A 16,493-nucleotide genomic window follows, 5' to 3' on the forward strand; every position below is an offset into this window, starting at 1 on the left:
ACAGCTCTCACCTCTTACCCACATAGGAAAACGGGCTCAGTTTGAGGAAATGACTGCAATTTGCCAGTTAATTGTATCACAGTAGGATAGCCAGAAATAAAGCTAAACCTACCTCCTACTTCACACCTTTCCTTCTTTCCTGCTGCATCCCTCTACCAGTTATCAATGGTATTGGAGTCAGCCAATGCACCCTGCTGAATTGGCAGAACCACAGTTCAATGAAAAAGAAGACGAAAAAATGTATTAGGAAGAGATTGTTCCCTGTGTTGGGGGGGGAGCCCTGTCACAGGTTGCCCAGAGATGCTGTGGCTGCCCCTGGATCCCTGGAAGTGTCTGAGGCTAGGCTGGACAGGGCTTGAAGCAGCCTGGGATAAGGGAAGGCATCCCTGTCCATGGCAGGGAGAGCTTTACAGTCCCTTTAAACCCAAACCATTCTAGGATTCCATGCCCCTGCTGCTCAAAACCTGCTACATAAAGCTATTACAAGGTGAAAAATCAGAAAACTTGCATGGCTTTGGCGAGGATTTCATTATCTTAATTGTTTAGCTTGCTGCTGATTGCAGACCTTGTAAAAGCCTTTCCTTACTTCCATGATAGTACAAGAACTGCTAGGAAAAAAGACCAGAAGCCCAAACTACAGTATTGTGGAAGAGAAGTGCTTGCAAACTGGGTCTCCTTTCCATAGCATCTCTCCCCTTCTGGACTTTTAGGGATCTTGGTGGAAAACTGGGTCAGAGGAAGCATTGTAAAATTTGTCTTCTATCTTTAAACGTGTATTTAAGTGTACTGGCTTTCACAACAAATGGTGGCATCTACAGAGAAAACCAGTTGTGTGACTCTGCTCTTAACAATCACTCATCTTGCTTAATCCTGTTTGGGATTTGCAGCTTTTCCTTGCTTCATCTTCTTTTGATGCTGTGGTAATGAACAGTGTCATTCCGGGTAATTTGAGGAAAAAATTCCCTTCTTAAGGATGTTTAAAGTTTGATAGCTCACAGCACTGGTACTCAGCTTCTCTCCCAGTTGCTGTCCACCCTGTTTGAATCAAGGATGCATTTCTACTGCTCTTAAACTGCTCAGATAAACAAGTGCTGGGAGCAGTGCAGTCACCAGAGCTCAACTCTGGTTGCAAAACTTGTCTAAATAGAGCTGGGAGGCAGCTCCTGAGTGCTTCTTGGCATGGTCAGTCCATGTCACTGCAGCCAGCTGTGGACATCCTCTCAAGTTCAAGAGATGCCCTTCCTCATTTCTTCCTGCATCTCCAAAGAGAACTGGGATGGGAACACACCTTTACCTGTCTGGCCTTGGCTCTGGGATCTGGGAATGAGGAAGGGATGTCCAACATGCTCTGTTTGCTCCTCACACCCCCGTGCCCTGGGGCTGTTCCCCATGAGCCAGAGCTCCTGGGGTTCAAGCTGGCTTGGTTAAACCCAAGTCACAGCAGTCCAGGCAGGTGTGAGCAGGGTTTTAAACCTGGCCTAGCTGACAGGAAGGAACTGGTGATTTGTCTGCTTGTATTATGGTTTGTGCTACAGCAGCTCATTCAGGACTCACCCAGCTGTTCTCTGGGGTACAGCTGGCCAGTCCTGCACCCTGAATTAGCTACAGCACACTTACCTGTTGGAGTGCCATCAGATAAGGCTCTTTGTGCACGGCCCTGGAGCAGGTCCTGATTTTTGCAAGGGAAAAACAAACTAAGCAGCTCCCCTTTTCCAGCCTAACATCTTAGGAAAAGTAGGTCAGAATGACCAGTCCTCCACATCCTACAAGCTGCATGTGCAAGTCTTCGTGTGGGTGAAATATGGATCCATAAAAGATGGATAAAAGAAAAAATCTTAAATGACCTGTGTTGCTAACAACTGCTCAAGATGTCTGCTGTAGATCTCAGTCTAACACTGAGGCAAGCAATTGCTAGATTTCAGTTTCCTTGGCACACCCAGTATCCTTTTCCTTTTGTAGGGATATCCAGTACTGGGAAGTGGAAGTCATGTTGGAAATATGCTCATGTGTCCCACAGTGAAACTGATCCAGATAATACTGCTCTTCCCAGCTGCAAAAATATAATTTTGATGAGAAATTCTGTCTGCAAGTGCTTGCTATGGAGTTACTGAAGGGGGGACCTTCAGTTACTTTTTCTGTGAAAGGTTCATGAAAACTTGTTCCAATCCTAGAGGAAGCTCACCCATTACTCCGTTATGCCATGATGGTGACATGGAGCACTGCTGGCTCAGGCCTGAGATCCATCTTGTGTGGCTGGAGAACCCCCTGTCCCTGCTCCAGGCCCTGCCAGACTGTGACCAGCCCTAGAGCTTCGTGGTGGCTGGGAGCTGCTCCTGTTCCATGTGCTATCCTGTCTCCAGGCAGAGCTTTCTGGTGGGTCTCCCCTCCAGGGCCTGTGGACAGCACTGTTCCTCCAGCTTGAGCCTTTCCCTCCCTCCATTTAGGAGGAGGCTCCCTCTATTTATGCTATTTGTCCCCTGTGACAATTTGACTTTTTCTTGGTTTTGATTCTTTTCCCTCTCATTCCCTGTCCCAGGAGTGCTTTGAAGTTGTGTTAGGATTGGGCTAATGCCTGATCCAAGGGAGAATTGGGAAGAACATCAGTGACAGTGAGATTTAAAGTAAAAATATGAACAGGGTAGGAATGTGATGCTTCCCACTTGATCCTGACCTCTCCTCCGCTGCCTTCAGTGAGACTCCTTGAGATGGATATGCCTTTGGGGTAATCAGCTATCACTGAATTTCTCTTCCAGAAAATTCACTGTTTTTCCTTTAATCCACATAGGTCTTCTCATCCACAGCTCCTTGGGTAAGGAGCTCTGCAGGTTGCTGCCTGAAGGAGACTTTTAATTAGTTTTGAAAATGTTACTTTAAAAGCATGTGCTAAAGACTCTGAGCTGGGGTCAGTTTGGGGTGCTTCACAAGAGAGATACTGAGAAGCTGGAGCCAAGGAAGGGAATGGAGCTGGGGAAGGGTCTCATGTCCCAGGAGTGGCTGAGGGAGCTGAGAAAGGGGCTCAGCCTGGAGAAGAGGAGGTTCAGGGGGGACCTTCTGGCTCTGCACAATTCCCTGACAGGAGGGGACAGTCAGGCTCTGCTCCCAGGGAACAGGGAGAGGAGGAGAGGGAAAGGTCTCAGGCTGTGTGAGGGGAGGCTCAGGTTGGACATCAGGAGGAATTTCTTCCTGGAAAGGGTGGTCAGACATTGTCAGGGAGGTCACGTGGTGGAGGCCACGACCCTAGAGGTGTTCAAAAGCTATGTGCATGTGGCACCTGGGGACAAGGTTTAGTGGTGAACATGGTGGTAATGCTGGGCTGATATTTGAGCTTGATGGTCTTGGGAGATCTTTTCCAACCTCACCCATTCTGTGATTCATCATCTGAGTACTGCCTTCTGTTTTGATTCCAACTGTCCCACAGATCCATCTGTACCAAAGAAAAGCTCTTACAACTCAAGAATGTTCATTTATGTATTTCTGACTGCATGTGTTCTGAAAGGGAGGGAGAAAATGATCAGCCTTCCTCACATTTGCCACCACAGGAACAAACATGTTTGTGAAGGATGGTTTTTAGTGACAGGCTTTATCAAAGCATGCAGCCAAGAGTGTTACAGGGCAGTTGAAATCCAGGGAATGTGTGCTCAGTGCTGGGTGTTTGAAGCATTCCTGACAATTGTCTGAATTAAAAGGTCAAGGGAAGAGACTCCTCTCCCTTTGCAGGCCCTGAGGCTGCACTTCAGCAATATGGGAAATCAAGCTCTGGGGCTGCTGGGAGAGTCCCAAAACCTCTAAAGCCTCCTGATAACAAACACAGACCCAGTGTAAACTTGCTTTGCCAATTCAGAAAACGCTGCCAGTGTAAATCTGTATTAGTAGAGTTTATGCCAGACTGGGGGTAATCTGTACTCCATCAGATAGCATAAACGTGGACTAAAAATCATACTGCAGGTTTGGAGTAATTCAGAAGGAATGATGACATACCTGTACTTGCTGCAGACCAAATTAGCCTGTTCAGGTCTGGCATTTCCATGGACCCACAGTAAGAGCTGAGCCAGGCCTCCTTCTGTCCTGCTCATGTCTTTGGTGGTGGAGTGTCATGGTTTGATGCTGGCCAAATGCCAGGCACCCACCAAAGTCACTCACTCACCCTCACCTGCCACAGGTGGGCGAAGAAAAATTTAATGAAGGGTTCATGAGCTGAGATAAGGACCAGGAGAAAACACTCCAAGGCCAAAAGAGACTCGGCTTAGAAGGACAAAGTGAAATTTATTACTAGCAGAATCAGAGGAGGATAATGAGAAGTAAAATAAGCCCTTAAAACACCTTTTATGCCCCAGCCCCTCCCTCCTTCCCACCGACAGCACAGGGAGACAGGGCCTGTGGGTTTTGGTCAGTTCATCACTGAGATTTTCTTCCCCTGCTGAGGGAGTGGAGTCCTTCCCCTGAGAGACCGTGGGGTTCCTCCCACAGGAGACAGTTCTCTGTGAACTTCTCCAGCATGGGGAAAGCAAAAGCAGCAGCCATAGCACACCTGCCACAACGTGAGTCCCTCCCAGGGCAGACAGCCCTCCCAAAACTGCTGCAACTCGAGTCTCTCTTTCCACAGGGTGCAGCCCTCCAAGGGCAGGCTGCTCCAGCCTGGAAGCAGGGTCCTCTCTCCACCGGGTCTCCCACTGGATCACATTCTCCTCCAGGCATCCACCCACTCCTGTGTGAGTGTTGCCCTGAAAATTAAGCCTTCTGATAATATTTTCATAGTTTTAGTTACTTTCCCATGAAAGTTCTATAAGCATAAGTTGTTTGTCACATTCCTTCTAAGAAACATCTTTTGATGGATGTTTCTCATGACCAGTGTGCTTGGAAAGGTGGTAACTTAATTATCCAATCCCTGATCATTGTCGAGAATCTATAAATACTGGAGTCAGAGAATAAAGGTGACTTTTTCTGTTCTGACACTGAGGGGTATTTGTGCGAATCATTTCGTGTCCTCTAGTGACATGTGAGCACCTACCCTATGGGCTGCAGGTGGATCCACGTGGGCTGTGGATGGATCTCTGCATCCCTGTGGACCTCCATGGGCTGTGGGTGGATCTCTGCGTCCCCCATGGATCCCCATGGGCTGTGGGTGGATCTCTGCATCCCCCGTGGATCCCCATGGGCTGTGGGTGGTTCTCTGCATCCCTGTGGATCCCCAGGGGCTGCAGGGGCACAGCTGCTTCACCATGGCCTCACCACAGCCTGCAGAGGAATCAGCTCCAGCACCTGGAGCACCTCCTCCCTCTTCTTCTCCACTGACCTTGGTGTCTCCATGTTGTTTTCCTTCACATGTTCTCACCTCCTCCTCTTCTCTGACTAGGAAAAAACCTGTGCCCCACTTTGTTTTGATTGTTTTCTTAAATACATAATCACAGAGGCATTACCAGCCTCTCTCATTGGCCCAGCCTTGACCAGCAGCATGTCCATCTTCAGAGCCATCAGGGATTGACTCTGACAGACATGGTGGAAGCTTCCAGCAGCTTCCCACAGAAACCACCTCTGTGGCCCCCCTGCTACCAAACCCCAGACTGTGCAAAACCAACATGTGGAGTAAGATATCTCACTAGTTTAACAGTGAGAACTAGGCATTTAAATTCATTTAAAAAAAATGTAAACCCCTTAGACTCTGGCACACTACTAGAAAAATGTTATTTTGCTTAACGCTTCAGTCACTTTTCAGCGTGTGTCTGCAAAGGGGCGTGTAGAGATAACCTAGAGAAGGCAGTGTTTCTTTGCTCATGGCACTTTTACAAATGTGGTTTGACCAAAAGCTGACTTGTTTGGGTTTTTTTGCCGCTGACTTGTTTGGGTTTTTTTGCCCTTTCAAGACTGAAGCAATGGTGTCCCACATCAGTGAACTGGGTAATAGTGCAGTGCCTGTGCTGGGAGCTGGTTCTTCCCTCCACTGAAGTAACGCCAGAGATGAAAAAAGCACTGTCATAAAAGGCACAAATAGTTTTTAATGAAGGTGTTACCTAATCCCAGGATTTCTCAAAGCATAGCTGCTTCTTCAGAGCTGCCTTACTTCCCTTGGAGTCACCTTCCGCTCACGAAATCTGGCACTGCATCACCCCTTTGCAAAATCCCCAAGGCCACTAGCCCTGGCATTCCCTGTGGTGCCTCAAACACAAGCAGCAGTAAGTACTTCTGGGGTTTTTAGGTTGCTGTGGCCTTCTGGCAGGTCTCCTGGCATCTGCATTACTGCTAGACTGTAGATTTGTCTGGAGCATCTCAAGTATCTGTTCCATGATTGGAGGGACAGTTATTGATAAGTACAGTTTTTAAGAATTCCCTTTTTAAAAACTGAAAAATCACATGAAACTGGGAAACCCCATGAATTTAAAATTCACTGCTTTCTCCTGACCATGGCAGAGACACCAACTCATACTTCTGTGCCACTGTGAGGACCCATAAAATTTACAGTTTGAATAGAAATTCCGTCGTTATTTAGCTTCCTTCCTCTTTGAGGAAAGAGAGGTCATTTAGCAATTCCCCTTATTAACTTGACCTCAGCCAGACTGCTCAGCTGTACATGCTAAACAAGTTGTCTGGGGTGCAGCAAGCCAAAAAAATGGTGGGAAATACACAAAGACGGTCATTTGGGATTGAATAAGTTTTTATCAATGGGATTGCTCTTAATGGTGGATAATTCAAGGGTTATTACCACTTTTTATTTTGAGATAGATATGTATCTATCTCAGTATTATATTTGAACAGGCTTTCTATAGTTTCTTTTTGGTAATTATACTGTTGAAGTAATTGAAATTGGAATGACTGAAATATAAATCATATATCTGAAATATTAATCATATTAATATGGAGGCCTGATGACAGCCATCTCACCAGACTAATAACATAAGATCAAATGGTTTCCAGTCATTGCAGAAAATTTTACAGGTTTCCCTAATAGCCAGATTGCTTAAAGCATTACTCATTTTTCACTGTGAAAATGTTTGACCCTAATTACTGTCCACTGTGTGTTTCACTTGGTGATTCATAATGTAATTTAAAGGGAGAATCCTATAGCCATGACTTAACCAGGAGATAAATCAAATGAGGAAAAGTAAATGAATCCTTACTTTCTACCTCTCAGCCATTCCTAAAGTAGCAGTTTGAAAACAGCGATGGGGATGCTGACTCTGCTCTCATTTTTGGATGTGTGTCTTCAGCCCCTGGAGCTTTGGGTGGGGGGCCATAAATCTGAATTATCACCAACATTTTGTTAAATACCCGAGACTTCATCTGCCTCCAAGCTGCTAATTGCAGGACCCTCATTAGCATCAGTGCTGAAAGCCTTAATTCTGTTTTTTAGTGTGCAGGTAAGGTTTGAGAAACTTGTGCTTGATTGTTGGTTCAGCCTGCCTTGTTTCTGAGAAATGGTGATGGAGTGGCAGCACTTGCGTAAGGAACACCCCGAGCAGGGCTGAGCTGCAGAGAAACTCTTTCCTCAGAAATGTCCTGAGAACAATTGCAAATTCCCGCAGGTGGCTGCTGCTGAGAACGCTGTGCTTGGTATCTCAGGCAAATGCTGCAACAAAAGACCAGTTCCCCAACAGTGCTGCCCCTACACAAAATCCTTAAGGCTGGAAAAGGCCTTTAGGGTCATCAGATTCAGATAGAGATAATTCTCAGACATAGATTATTGTCTTGTTGTGATTGAACATCAGCTTTTGACCTATACACCATAATGATTCTTCCTTTTAAAATCAAAATATAGATGGCAGCTTTTCAGTGCCTGAAGGGGCTCCAGGAGAGCAGGAGAGGAATATGTGACAAGGGTCTGGAGGGACAGGACAACAGTGAATGGCTTCCCACTGCCAGAGGGCAGGGTTAGATGGGATATTGAGGAGGAATCCTTCCCTGTGAGGGTGGGGAGGTCCTGGCATGGGGTACCCAGAGAAGCTGTGGCTGCCCCTGGATCCCTGGCAGTGTCCAAGGCCAGGCTGGACACGGCTTGGGGTAAGCTGGGATAGTGGAGGGCGTCCCTGCCCATGGCAGGGGGTGGCATTGAATGGGCTTTAATGTTACTCCCTGCCCAGAACATTCTGGGGTTCTGTGATGACAGTGGTGATGGAGCTATTTTTAGTTACGTTTTCAGCTTAGTTTTTTTAACATTACCTGGCAAATCAATTAGCAGAAGGCCAGACAGGAATAAAAACACCCATGCGGAGAGTGCACACAGGCTGTTTAATGTACATTTGATAACTTCAGTGTTTTGAAATACATTAAGTGAATACTTCTGTGTTATTTGTCAGGTTGCTGGTAGTTTTTGGTCCCCATCCAAGGAGTGAGGTTTTGATTAATGTATCTTAAAGAAGTATTTAGTACCGCTTATAGCAATGTCTTAATCAGAGCAAGCAAGTAAGTCTTCCTGTATATTTTCTCTTCATCTAAAAAGGAAGTTAATAATAGATTTTCATTTTCTTAGCTGAAAATAGCTCCAAATAAACTTTGAAACATGAAAGGGCAGGTGATTAAATCTTTGCCCTGGGTTAAAAAGCTAATAAAGAGATGGAGTGAGGTGACTTGGCAATACTGAACTACCAAGACTGATTTTTCCAAGTTTAGTTAATCCATGCCTTGGTTTTAGTTTCTGTTTCAACACTTACCAGGGTTTGCCTGATAGGAATTTAGTAAAGGAACTGCATGTCAGAGGTCTGGGGTTTCTATATGCTTTGGATAGGAAACCATTTGCTGTTTTTATTGATAAGAAAAATCAGATTTTTGTAACAGAGTTGGGACTGATCACAGCATGATTAGAATGGAGAGGGAGGCATTGATGTTTTGCCCAGGATTCTGATCAGCTATCAGGATTTTGTCTAAAATCCGGGTTTTTGTAGGCAACTTCAGTCTCTTGGCAGAGCAAGCCTGGGTGTTTATTGCCAAATTGTGCTGGATATCAAAACTTCGCAGATGAGACCTTGTCACTCCATGGATTTTTAGTTTCAAAGAGCCTTGTTTCTCTTGATTTTTTGTGGCAGAGCTTTGTGTAATAGTTGAAAGGAACTAATGGAAAAGTAGGCAAGTTGGAACATCTGCTGGTGAGGAAAGACCTGGGGCTTGATCCCCCAGTTCCTCTGCCCATAAGAAAAGAGACAAGATCAGACATAATTCCTCAGGAGCTAATAAAGTTTGCTATTTAAAGGCTTTCCACACTGATCCCCAGCTCTAAATACCTGCTTCTTTGTTACTCAAGGAGCACTGAGACCACCTCAATGGAGCAATTAGCTGAACCCCACAGGTATGGAGCACAGTGGAAAACTACTTGAGAACCTGGATTAGGATAACACTGAATAGGATTTGCCGGGGATGCATTCAGAACCTTGTGACTGGTTTCCAAAAGCCTTTTGTTTGGTTGTTGGTCAGGGTTTTTTCTCCAAAAGACATTTGATTTGATTTGAAATGATCCAACCTCTTTGTTTTCCTCTTTTCCTTCTTCTCCCAGCAGGAGGGAGAAGTGGTTCTGGGCCTTAAGAATCTCATGGATAAAGTCTTATTGAATTCCCAGTTTCTAAAATTTGCCTTTATTGAACAAAGGTATCTTTAGACTTAAAAGGGGGACTGTTTGGACTTGTTTTTCCCTATGATAGGATTTAATCTCTTTCCAAAAGAGGCCTTTAAGGAATTGTTTGTGGTGGGTATTGGTTTGCTTTATAATGTTTCACTAAAGCAGAGGACAAACTTGGAGGCTTCTGCCTGAGGGACAGCTCTGGTCTCTGCTCACTCTGGCCAGGGACAGGACCCGGGGAATGGCTGGAGCTGTTCCAGGGCAGGGTCAGGCTGGAGATCAGGGAAAGGTTCTTCCCCCAGAGGGTGGTGGGCACTGCCCAGGCTCCCCAGGGAATGGACACGGCCCCAAGGCTGCCAGAGCTCCAGGAGTGTTTGGACAGCGCTGCCAGGGATGCACAGGGTGGGGTTGTTGGGGTGTCTGTGCAGGGCCAGGAATTGGACTGATGATCCCTGTGGATCCCTTCCAGCTCAGGATATTCTGTGATGCCATGTTTCAGTGTTGGAAGATGTGGGTGTTTTACCACAGCAGAGCAGGAGGCTTTTCATGATCCATCACAACCGCAGAAATAACCTCCCTGCTCTCCTGGGAAGCATCTGAGCCCTGGCCCCGTTTGACACAAACACACCCCCTCTGCCCCCCGCCATTGTACAGAAAACCCCTGCATGCTCTAACTTGTTAGAAAGTGCATTTTTAGGGCTGCATTCTGTGCTCTCAGGAATGGCTATTTTTAGACACATCCAATGGGATATCCCAATGTTTCCTTTTCTCCCCCTGGTAATTCCTATCAGCTGCAGTTTCCATGTCTCTGTTTCCAGTCAGGGTTCTTCTGTGTAAATAAGGTCCTGATCCTGTGGTGACTCCCCAGAGCTGTGATAATGGCAGTGTTTCAGAGCTGCGTGCTCCTTATGCTGTGTGCAGCACTGCAGTGCTGTGACTGATTTCCTCAATCACTCCCAAACCAGCAAAGGGTGAAAGAGGATCCAAAACCCACAGAAAACTGCTTGTTTTCATTGTTTTGTGGAATACTTGCTACTGTGACATGAGCCAAAGCCATTAAAGGCTAGAAAGAGAGGAGGAAGATAAAACTTTTAAAAATACCACTGCCTGACAGATGTTTTCATATTACCAATAAACTTGACTCAGTCCCTGTGCCATTCTGTTTACTCAAGGCTTCCCCCTTCCCTCCTAAAAGCCTAATGTTTCTTTTGCAGAAATTATTGGAATAATTGTGTCATTCCTGTCATTACATTTGTGTCATTTATAGAGTTGGGTATCTTTCTGTCCCTGACCATGAGGGGATCTGGTTTCACACAATTATATCAATTATTCCAGCCCTAGCTGAAGTTTTCCCTTGCCTGACCTGTGTTCTACTCCACAGTTGACACTCCAGATCCCTACGTGGAGCTGTTCATCCCCACTGCCCCCGACTGCAGGAAGAGAACCAAGCACTTCAACAACGACATCAACCCCGTGTGGAACGAGACCTTCGAGTTCATTCTGGACCCCAATCTGGAGAATATTCTGGAGGTAAATCCCATGGCTGGGCTGGGAGATAAAGGGTAGAATAACAGTGGCTTACACGTGTGTGGCATCTGATGTTTCAGGATCACCCCTTTGTTTAAAATATGAAACCTGGTTTTAGCCATGGTCCTAAGCAAGAGGTGCTGGATAAATTGAATTATTCAAGGGGTAGCCTGAAGAGTCATTACAAGATATGCCTGTGAGTCATCTCTTGGACAGCTCCTAAGGGATAGCAGCTTGTTATCCCTCACATCAGCTGTGGAGTACTCCCTGCTTCCTACCCTGATTCAACTCTTACAGACAGGGAATAGGTGGGGCTTAAGTCAAGTGTCTGCCCATGGAGACAAAGCAAAAGACTGATTCTGCTGTGTCCTCCTCACCTGGAGCCCACCCAGGGCTCTTCTGGGGACCATTTAATATGCAGCCTTGTTGGCCAAGCCACTGTTCAGTCTCAGTGGGTTAAACTTCTCCAGACTGTGCACAAGAGCTGAATGTTAGGTCTAACTGTTTTCTGAGTGGGCATGGCAAGGATTTAAGGTTAGCTCAGGTTCTTTTTGAGCTCTGTTCTTCATAGAGGATAGCTCTGCCATCTGCTGTCTTCTGACCAAAGATTACAGAGTTCAGTCTAAATTGGCCGACTGGGACAGAGGCTGAGCTTGTGACCATCAGACCTTGGGTCTGAAAGGGAATTGTGCTTCCTACAAGGTCCCTTTGTTCCTGGGGAAGGCTTTTGCCAGTTTGAGCATTACATGCATGGTTAGCTTGTTGGATCATGAGGAACTATCCCATGCATCCTGCACTAGAGACAAAAGATATTAAGGACTAATTCAGGAAAATGATTTCCTGGGTATCACTTCCCTGAGCCTTTTCCTCTGGTGCCATTCCTGGATTTCCTGGAGCAGAGCCTGGGCCCTTCTCTGAGCTCCCTCACACTTAGGCAGCATCCCTAGGAATGTTTGAATTTGCTGAGGACAAAATTTGGTTCAAAAGGATAAAACTACTACAGTCACAAACACAGCAAGATGGATTATAGGTAGAAGTGTATCTTTACAATAACTAAAGGCTGTTGCTGGGTCTGAGATAGTGCAATAAAATTCCTTGAAAATTGCCTGCAAAGAGTAGATGATAACATTTAATAATGGTTAATTGTGGACCTGGTATTGTAGGCAAGAACCTTTGCATTCTGCAATGGAGTGCAGTGTAAAGTAACCTCCCCACCCAAACCCTCTGTGAATTCTGAAGCTCAGACTCCACAATCCTTGTGAGACCTTGGGTTGTTTTAATCTGCAGCTTTAACCCAAGTGCAGTTTTCCCTCTGAAGTGTAAGCAGCTCTTCAAAATCCCACTAAGAAGGTTTTACTTTTGGGTTTAAGAGACGGCACTCAGAGATTGCAGGAATGGGCATAAAGTCCTGCAAGGAAACAGAGCAGTGTAAATGCCATTAAAATAATGAGCTCTGTCCTAAAATAAAGAGAATTCATAATTTCAAAGTGTTGCTTGTGGCACAGGATGAAGAAGATTCTTTATAGCTGAGAAGAGGCTGATCCCAGATGTTAATTATTCAGTGCTAATTATTCAAGTGAATGTATCTTGATTCCTTTTGTTTTCTGCAAAAGATACAGTCCAAACCACAAACATGTGATATTTTAGAAGATATAATGCCACAAAGTCGAAAAAAACCCCATAAGTCAAATGAATTTGGATATCTCATTTAATAAAAACCGTGTAAATGATAATTTGAAATTCTTTCTGAATATCTTACTTGAGGACTTGGAAATCTGCCACTGGGGAAAAAAGTCTGCTAAACATAGATCCACATGGATTAGAGCAAAAGCGTGGTATGGTGCCCTGCCATATCCACATCCATCTTTGGATATTATCACATTTTGGTGAGGTCTCTGCTCTAACATGGAGGGTATGAGAAGAGACTTGAAGGTCTGGCTGGATACAGAGAGCAGCTTTGTATAAATTGGAATGCTGCAGACTTTGCCAAATCATTGCTGTAACAATCTTCATCTGTAGAGTCAAGGCTGAGGCTGGGGTATGTGTATTACATCTTCTCTGAAAAGTTGCTGGATGTTTTTTTGGCCTATCACAGTTAGAGGTATACAAGTTTCTCCATAGGGAAATTTTACTGACTGCAAATTTGAAGATACTGTGTTTTATATGTAGAATTTGAAAGTATTAGAAAGATGTTGAGATTTGCTGACAGAAGGGTGCTGTAATGAAAATCCTGTCATGAATAATCCTGGTGTACTCCTGCAGTTCAGTTCCTTGAAGTGCCACCTCCACTGCCCATGTGCTTATCCTGGTTTAAAGAAATGTTAGTTGGCACTGGGCATTAGTTGGGTGGGGTCAGGCCCATTCTTTTTCTATATAATTTTTTTTTTTTGTTTGAGGCATAGGCTTGATGGAATTAAAAAGGGATTTCTTGCAGTAGAATTGAATATCCAGATATCTCTTCCAGGTTACTCTCATGGATGCCAACTATGTTATGGATGAGACTCTTGGCACATCCACATTTCCCATCTCTTCTCTGAAGCTGGGGGAGAAGAAGGAGGTCCAGTTAACTTTCAATGATGTAAGTTGGACATTCATGACTGCCCGGGTCAGAAGTTTTCTGAGCGTTTACTGTTGCCCATGGATAAACACAGATTCTAAAAACACTTTTAAGCCTTAATTATTTATCTTCTTTCAGCCCTGCTGAGAGGAGAGTTAAGCAAAACAGTGCCACTGAATGCCTTGGTGTCCCTGCTGGAAGAATCCTCTTTAAAAGTCTAGTTTGAAACTTTCTCTGCCTAGAGCAGTTTCTTCAACTTCAGTGTAGTTTAGTTTCATGGTCTGAGCTAGTGTGAGGTTACTCAGAGTTTACTGGTCAGTGCATTACCCCTCCTGGTGCTGCCTGTGGCTTCCAGAAAGCTGAAGGAATTATTTTATTATTGTATGTTTCACTTTCTGTAAGTGCCTTGTTGTAACACAGCCCTGGTTAACATGCAATGATGCAGTAATTGGATTATTCCCTTTAAACACGTCTGCAAACCAGATGGAATCACTTGAACAGGGCTTGTCTGCCTGCACTGTAGCTCCTGGAAACTGTTGTTAAATCTGGGTGGATTTATTATTCTGCACATATTAAAATCTATAAATACTATCTGCATTTCTGGTTTGGACTATAGTTTATTGCATGATCCAAGATCTTGATTTGGCACTAGTCTGCTGTTCTCCATGTGATCCAACGTTAAAAATGTAGTTACAGCAAATAAATGGTTCAGGGCCTATTTATTGGAGACCAGAGAGTTTCATATGTGAGGTTTAGCATTTAATTTGGCACAACCTTAGGGCAGTTGGAATTTTGATACCCTCCGTTATTTTTCCTTTTTAAAATAACAGCATTTTTTGAAGTTTCTGCATATTTATTTCATTAAGTGTTTCAGTAACTCTTGGGCTTCCAGAGCATGGGCTAAGAGCAGGTCTTGGTTCTGCCAGGTGTGAGGTGGGGCAGTGGGAAAGAACTGATGAATACATTTTGCAAACACAGTTCACAAAACTCATTTCATTAATACAAGGCCTTGCCTTGCTTGAACTTCTCATCAGTGCTCAAAAAAGCTTGGTAGGGAGTCACAGGGGAAAAAAACACTGCAAAAAAGGCAAATATACTCTGAAATTTATAAGCACATAATTAAGGGGAGATGAAATGAGGTTGAGCCTGATGTAGGCAATGTATACATAGCATGTATTCCTGAAATGTCTGTGTAAGTCTGTATAAGGTATAGAATATGCCATGATATCTCCTTGTTGGAATGCTTCCCTCCAAGGGTTTATTTCATGTGCATACATTTTTCTAAGCATTGGATCACTGCATGGTTTCAGGAGTGCTTTCTAAATTAGTAATACCAGGTGTGGAATAATGTAATTGCTTCCCTGCCTTTGAAGTGCTTCCTCAGTGACTCTTCACTCTGTTTCTTCATGTCCTCCCTTTGTTGTTTCTTTGCCTGTTCTTTTTCCCCCCACCTTGCTCATGCCCTGCCTCATTTGTAATTCCCTCATTTGCATTTCAGGATTTGGGTCTGCATGTGGGAGTCAGAGGCAGCTTTGCATCCCAGATCCTTCACTGCTGTCTGAGGGTCAAGCAGACATTCAGTCTGGGGTGTTGTGGCTCCATCCTTGGTGCTCACATGCTCCAAGTAAGGAGGAGAATCTGGTTTTACAGAGAGGACAATCTGTATCTGTCACTCCTCCAGGGCTGCACCATCGAGGCCATTGCACAGAGAGAGGGTGAAAATACCTCTCCATTCTGTCTTAGTTCCACAGCCAGTACTCCTGGATTGTGCCTGACGTGGAATTAGTGCTTTAATCATAATTTTTTAACTTCTCGCTTGCAGTGCACTGTGAAAGGCAGGGGAGACCAACCTAGCTTGTGGCTAGGGAGTTCAGTGTGGTTGGCAAGTGAAGCCATTGTGCAGTGACATTTATTGCATTTTCCAGTAAGTTGTAAGCAATCACCCTTCCTGATTGCTAATTCAGGCATGTTTATCAGTGAAGAGACACTTGGTGGCTCCTGTGGAACACAGAGCAGTGATTCTCTCACATAGGTGGCACTTAGATGTGATCCCCTGGTTCTCCTGCCAGCCATGAGTGGGTGAAGAGAATCAGATCCCCTCAGGATAGAGATGAGTTGCACTGTCAGAAAGGGATTAGCAATGCAAGAAAGGCAAGACAGTAGGATCTGAGGAATGAAAGTCAGCACTTACCAACATTTTCCACTGTATTCAGTGCTAGTGGTGTATTTTGAAATCACACTGTGTGCTTTAAAAAAAAAATCCATAGAAAAGAATCTCATTCACATATGCCAAAAATATCATCCTTTTTTAAAAAAAGTGAAGATGAAAGAAATAGAGAAAAGTTCTGACAGTAGTAGTTGATGTTCCAGGTGTGTTTGTGGGTCTTCCCTCTCTAAGTACTGTAACCGTAATTAAATGTTTCTTGTTTAGGTCACAGAAATGACTTTGGAATTGTCTCTGGAAGTATGGTGAGTATCTTATATATTTATTTTTTTTTAAATGGTGAAAATATACCAGCAGGAAAGGATTTTTTATTATTATTATTTCAAACTGTTCAATAAAAGTTTCATAGAATCACAGAATATCCTGAATTGGAAGGGATCCACAAGGGATCCAACTCCTGACTCTGCACAGGACACACCAAGAGTCCCATCCTGCTGGATTTTTCAAACAGCGTGTGAAGCAGTGTGCAAAAATTCCTTGTTGTAGCATAGAAATACCAGATACTGTAAAAGTGAGGAAATTTTACAGCTTTGGTTTATTTTCATGTTGTAATTCTGTTATTGACTAAACACCCTTACTGGGACTAAGATGTGTGACCCTTCCAAATGTTTGCAGGAATGAGGCCATCCCATGGAGATCTCTCA

The 16,493-nt window shown here is 44.5% G+C and overlaps 1 protein-coding gene across 3 annotated transcripts in view; it reads left to right on the forward strand.

Annotated features, from left to right (window-relative positions):
* PLA2G4A (phospholipase A2 group IVA) overlaps positions 1 to 16,493 on the forward strand; it is a 71,247-nt gene that overhangs the window by 25,642 nt on the left and 29,112 nt on the right. For all 3 annotated transcript variants that reach the window (XM_058843295.1, XM_058843297.1, XM_058843296.1), the window contains exons 5-7: positions 10,923 to 11,071; positions 13,533 to 13,646; positions 16,057 to 16,094. In XM_058843295.1, coding sequence (XP_058699278.1) covers positions 10,923 to 11,071; positions 13,533 to 13,646; positions 16,057 to 16,094 — 301 coding nt within the window. The remainder of the gene's footprint in view (positions 1 to 10,922; positions 11,072 to 13,532; positions 13,647 to 16,056; positions 16,095 to 16,493) is intronic.

This window comes from Poecile atricapillus, chromosome 7, assembly GCF_030490865.1.
Source record: "Poecile atricapillus isolate bPoeAtr1 chromosome 7, bPoeAtr1.hap1, whole genome shotgun sequence".
Lineage (NCBI taxonomy): Eukaryota > Metazoa > Chordata > Aves > Passeriformes > Paridae > Poecile > Poecile atricapillus.